Raw genomic sequence first — 5,483 nt, forward strand, 5'->3', positions numbered from 1 at the left:
TGTGATCGAGAAAGGGGATGCTGCCAAGCCAGACATTGTTGTGGAAGAGGACGCCAGGGCGGCAGAAGCTTGGTTTGGTGTAGAAGGCTTCCAGCCGCACATGTTTGAGCCCTTGCCTCGCAACGCTGCCAGTTCTGTTAGCTCTACGCCTGCCGAAGACACAGACGTCCATCCCCGTGAACACTGGGACGCAACTCAATGGGAAAGGAAAGGATTCTGGTTTCAACCGTTGCGTCAAGATGCTATGACCGAAAACATTTGATTGACAGATGACCGTTGATATATGATTGGCCAAATTTAGGTGTTCAGGCTGATGTAGAACTAACTGGCCTGCAGAAGATAACGGAGAAAAAACACAGATTTTAAGACAATTACAATATAAATTTTCTAAATTTTGGGACAATATGGTCTGATAAAGGATACATTAATATACGTGTTTAAGCCTGAATGATTTGACTTAAATATTATTTCCCTACGACTTTAACAACCATTTCTGGAGTAAATCAGGACTATGACGTACCGACCAGATTTAGCCTAAAAGCCAAAGTCTAAATGACGTCTGGTGTTTGGGGGTGAACTTATCAATTAATTAAAGTTTCAATAAATCCAGTTTATTTCTATAGTGCCTATTCACAGCATGTCTTCTCACACATTACAGAGTCAATGCTGTCCGACTGGTTAACGGTTTCTATCCAGTAAACCATGTTATCCTCCAGGCATTGATTTACCAAACCTTCTCCTGATTAGCCCTCAGCGACGATTTTCATTTGGATTCTGCTTTCAATTCAGTTTCAATTAATGGGATGAAACTCATTTTAATCCAATAACCATTAATGGAGAAACATTTGAAGACGGTGTTGATGAGCTTCTCTCAGGTCCTGCACCTCATTCACCTGCGTGACCAAAGATTTTCCATTGCTTGCAGGTGGACAACCAGCTGCCAGGTGCCGTCTTCCCCATCGTCTTCCATCCAGTTCCTCCACCAAAGTCTATCGCTCTGGACTCAGGTAAGCCTCTAATACCAGCTGAAGGCCTGGTTATCCCCCTCCTCCTGCAGCAGTGTGTCACAGTGAACTTATCTCAGATATTTCTGATGCCCAATATTGAAGCGTGGTCTGCGCTATGTTATTCCACGCCACAACGCCAGAGGGCCAATCAGGAACTAGCTGTGGGTCTAGATACGGCCGAGGCGGTGAGGAAGTGGGGGCAAGTTTGTGCGACAACGGAGGAACATGAGGGCCAAAAAGAGCGGGGATCCAGGTGGAAAAAGGGTCCCAGCATTCTCACCTCGCTCTGCTAGCTGCTCCATCTTCACCAGTCGTTTTCCACAATGGCGGTCAGACAAACAAAACCAGCCGGTAAGGAACCAAACAGGAAATAACCATAGAGTAGAGCGGATGGAGATCTGACCAATCAGAGGCCTCCTGTCTGAGGTCATCTACAATTTGGGAGAGGAGCAGCAGAGTGTCTGCAGAAGGGGGCGGGGCTTATCTGCGTTCACTGCGACACACGCAGACGACCTGGTTTCTGAGCATAAACCAGCCTTAACCTTGAAAAGTGTTCAGAAAGTGTAACGCTGAGTTGTGCCTCCGTAGAGCCAAAGCCCTTCATGGACATGTCGGTCATCATGAGGTTCAACCAGCACAGCAGCGTCATGCAGTTCAAGTAAGGAGGTCTGGATGTTTGGCTGCTGACGGCGTCCAGAGCGGCCCTCTGAAGGTTCCGTCTGTTTTTCAGGTACTTCATGGCCTTAGTTCAAGAGATGGCCGTGAAGATCGACCAGGGTTTCCTGGACGCTGTGGCGGCTTTGTTTGCTCCGGCTGCAAACCTGCAGAATGACGGACAGAAGGTGAAGAGGAGCAGAGACGGTATTTCCTCTAAAGGTCGTGAATGAGACGTTGGTCTGAGATGTTTTTGTTTCAGTCGGGGCTGATCGAAGGAGACCTGAAGCGTCTGCAGGCAGAGCCGACGGACGCCTCCCTGGCAGATGGCTCAGGAATCAGCTTCTTTGAATTTTTTCACATCTCACCCATCAAGGTAACGCCAGACGTCCCGTCCTCTCTGGGTTTGTTCAGTTCGTTCCGGTTTCACTGCTCCGGCTTTTCTTTCCAGCTCCACCTCAGTCTGTCTCTGGGCTCCAGCGATGGCGACTCTGCCCAGCAGAACCCCATCACCCAGTCCCTGAACCTGGTCCTGAAAAGCATCGGGGCTACGCTGACCAACGTTGATGACATCATCTTCAAGTAAGCCTGTGCCGCTGGCCCGGACGGATCTGCTGAGGTTGGTGGTTCCTCTGACGTTTCTCCTCTGTTTGTGTCAGACTGGCCTTCTTCGAGGTGAAGTACCAGTTCTACAGCAAAGAGAAGCTGATGTGGGCCGTGGGCCGACATTACACCGAGGAGGTAATGGCTCCCGCCGCTCTGCCTGAGCCTCCAGAGTTCTGGCTTCTAAAGGTTCTGGTTCTCCTTGCAGTTCCTGAAGCAGATGTATGTTCTGGTTCTGGGCCTGGATGTCCTGGGGAATCCTTTCGGACTGATCCGAGGCCTGTCTGAAGGGGTGGAGGCCTTCTTCTACGAGCCGTTTCAGGTAGACCAAAGCCGGTAGCTCAAAGCCGGCAGCACTGGAGGATCCGATCCACTGAAGGTTCTGGTTCTGCTGGTCTTTCAGGGAGCTGTTCAAGGCCCGGAAGAGTTTGCAGAAGGTTTTGCCATCGGCGTCCGCAGCCTGCTTGGTTCAACTGTCGGTGAGGGAACTCGGTGAACGATGACGGGGGAACCAGAACTCTGCAGTCTGTGTCTCCAACATGTTTGGTTGTTCCTGCAGGTGGCGCCGCCGGAATGTTCTCCAAGATCACCGGATCCATGGGCAAAGGCCTGGCAGTCATCACCATGGATAAGGAGTTCCAGCAGGAGCGTCGGGAGGAAATGAACCGACCCACCAGGGACTTCAAAGGCAGTCTGGCCAAAGGGGGGAAGGGTCTGCTGAAGGTGTGCAGAAGAAGAACCTCCTCTGGGCGCCGGCACCGCCTCAGGCCTCTCAGTAATCATTGTCTCTATGCAGGGCGTCGTGGGCGGAGTTACAGGCATCGTCACTAAACCTGTGGAAGGTACGCTCCTTGGTGCAAAGGTCACGTCTTTTTGCAGAACAGGAATTCCAAAAAATTTGATTTAGGAACGAATTACAGTCCTGAGTGTTTATGCAGAATTCCCAGAGACTCGGATTATTCCCAGACTGACTTTCTGGAATCAGATCATCCAGATCCTTCGGATTTTTCTGGACCTGATGGAAGATTTCAGTGCTCTGGAACAGGTTCCTCAGAAGAGCTTCTAGCTGATCCAAACATTCTATCAGATCTTCTAAATCAGACTTAAATGTTGTCCAGAAGCAGCAGATTCCCCAAATAAATCATCATCTGTCCTAAAATGATCCAGAACCGGATCTTCTGGGATTAACGTCTGCTATTAGTGTTGCAAAGAAGACAGAAATTTAAAATCTAGAAATGGACCTTTGAAAAGTTTCTTAATCAAAGAAACATTTTGAGATGAACTTTTTACACAGATTTTATTTCTCAAAAATTTTTTTTCCTTTCCTCTTATTTTAAAATGTTTTTTTTTTTTATGAATTGCATAAATTTTACAACAAACAGAGATGCGTTTCTATTGGTCCACTGGATGTTAGCAACAACATATTTATTGATCAGGAGCGTTTTGACGTGAAGGGAATGTCATCGGAAAAATTCAACGTGAAAAAAAGGAAATTTAGAAAATTTAATCTGAAAAAGTGAAAATTTGAGATATAGAATTTGAAGATAAATAAGTTTTATTTTTGGAATCCTTTTTTTTTTTTCTTTGCCTTTAACAATAATGGAAGCAGATTCCCCCCATATTGACTGACCCTGAACTAATGTGGTCTGCAGGAGCCAAGAAGGAGGGGGCGGCCGGATTCTTTAAGGGGATCGGGAAAGGTTTGGTGGGCGTGGTGGCCCGGCCCACCGGCGGCATCGTGGACATGGCCAGCAGCACCTTCCAGGGAATCCAGAGGTAGCGTCCGGACCCTCACGCGTTTCCTTGTTGACGTGGTTTCTCTGACGGTCTGTAGACTTTCTGTGGTGTCGGTGGGCCTCGCTACGTGGCGCAGTCTCTGTTTTTCTTGTCTAATTTTCACGTTTTCTGTTCTTTCTGTTCCTCGCTGTTTGGTGTGTGAGTATTTCCCATGAACTGAGCTCCTCCATCAGCCTCTGGTTTCATGTTGAATGTTCCCTGCAGCTTTTCTGACTTGTGCTGCTGATTCACCCAGATGTTTGCAGATGTTTGCATGTTGAATGCTGCTGCAGCGGCGGTAAGTTACGCATGGCATTGATGTCAGGTTTCATCCACGGCATCCAAGTCGTGCTGTTCTCCGAGTCTAACCTGCTTGTGGCGTCTCCCATCATTCTGCTGGCCCCGCCCCCGAGGAGGACCAGCAACCGCTGCCGATGGAGCTCCTAGAAAAGGAGTTAACCAGCAGGTCAACTGAAAACATCGTCTGGTTGGATCTGAGATGCTTTAGACGTTAGAAGCCGTTCCAGCGGAGGGAAACTCCTCGGGGACTCGGCTGGAGGTTCTCATGGTTCTGACTAACTCTCACCATGTCCCTGCTGGGCTACAAGCGCTAAAACTTCTTGATTTTTCATTTGCCGATTTATTTCAGTCCAAATTAAACCTTCAGAGTTTAAATATTGCTCCTCAGATACTATTTAAGGTCGTGAATGAAGTTTGAAATATATTTACCTTCAATAAAAAACTGGAAAAACTCCAATTAGCTGGAGTCTTTAGATAAAATTCATCCTCCTCTGATTCCTTCCTGCTCCCAAACATTTCCTCCTCCTGATTGGAGGATCCATCTGTCAGGTGACCCCATAAATCCCTGATAACCTGTTGAAGTCGCTGTTTCATGCTGTCACTCTAGAGGCCCCCACAGGTGAGAACTGTTGCCTGGGTGACGCTGCCTGCAGCATGGCGTGCACCAGAAGCGAATGTGCTTTGGGTCAGAGTCCAGTCAGAATCAGAACAGCCTGGTTCAAAGCAGCTTTCATCACCTCCATCTTCTCTGTGTGTGATGTCAGAGCGGCCGAGGCGACGGAGGAGGTGACCAAACTCCGGCCGGTCCGTCTCATCAAGGAGGACGGCGTCATCCGACCCTACGACGCCACTGAGTCGCAAGGATTCGACCTCTACCAGGTTAGACTCTTCTCTGTTTCCGTGGCAACGGTCCTTCTGCTCATGAATGAGATCAGAGGAGACCTGGAAGAGCAGATGTGGGGAGGCTACTCAGGACTTTAATACAGAAAAGGTTTTCACATCTTTAGCTTTAAACATTCCTCCGCTCTGACACGGAGACTCGCATCTTTCTTCTCAAACATTCGATCCATTTAGCTTCTAAATCTGGAAAACAAACCAGAACAGCTGAAGGAGATTCCAGAACATTCCAGGTCAGTTCTGACT

At 48.3% G+C, this 5,483-nt stretch overlaps 1 protein-coding gene across 1 annotated transcript in view; it reads left to right on the top strand.

Moving 5' to 3' along the window:
• vps13c (vacuolar protein sorting 13 homolog C (S. cerevisiae)) overlaps positions 1-5,483 on the top strand; it is a gene marked incomplete at its 5' end in the record, with an annotated part of 63,493 nt that overhangs the window by 52,546 nt on the left and 5,464 nt on the right. The window contains 12 exons of the mRNA XM_015402000.1: positions 926-1,007; positions 1,596-1,665; positions 1,738-1,849; positions 1,924-2,037; positions 2,113-2,243; positions 2,321-2,402; positions 2,473-2,586; positions 2,668-2,743; positions 2,824-2,987; positions 3,061-3,106; positions 3,917-4,040; positions 5,105-5,219. Of these exons, the coding sequence (XP_015257486.1) occupies positions 926-1,007; positions 1,596-1,665; positions 1,738-1,849; positions 1,924-2,037; positions 2,113-2,243; positions 2,321-2,402; positions 2,473-2,586; positions 2,668-2,743; positions 2,824-2,987; positions 3,061-3,106; positions 3,917-4,040; positions 5,105-5,219 (1,230 nt within the window). The remainder of the gene's footprint in view (positions 1-925; positions 1,008-1,595; positions 1,666-1,737; positions 1,850-1,923; positions 2,038-2,112; positions 2,244-2,320; positions 2,403-2,472; positions 2,587-2,667; positions 2,744-2,823; positions 2,988-3,060; positions 3,107-3,916; positions 4,041-5,104; positions 5,220-5,483) is intronic.

Source organism: Cyprinodon variegatus, unplaced genomic scaffold, assembly GCF_000732505.1.
Source record: "Cyprinodon variegatus isolate N-32 unplaced genomic scaffold, C_variegatus-1.0 Scaffold1283, whole genome shotgun sequence".
Lineage (NCBI taxonomy): Eukaryota > Metazoa > Chordata > Actinopteri > Cyprinodontiformes > Cyprinodontidae > Cyprinodon > Cyprinodon variegatus.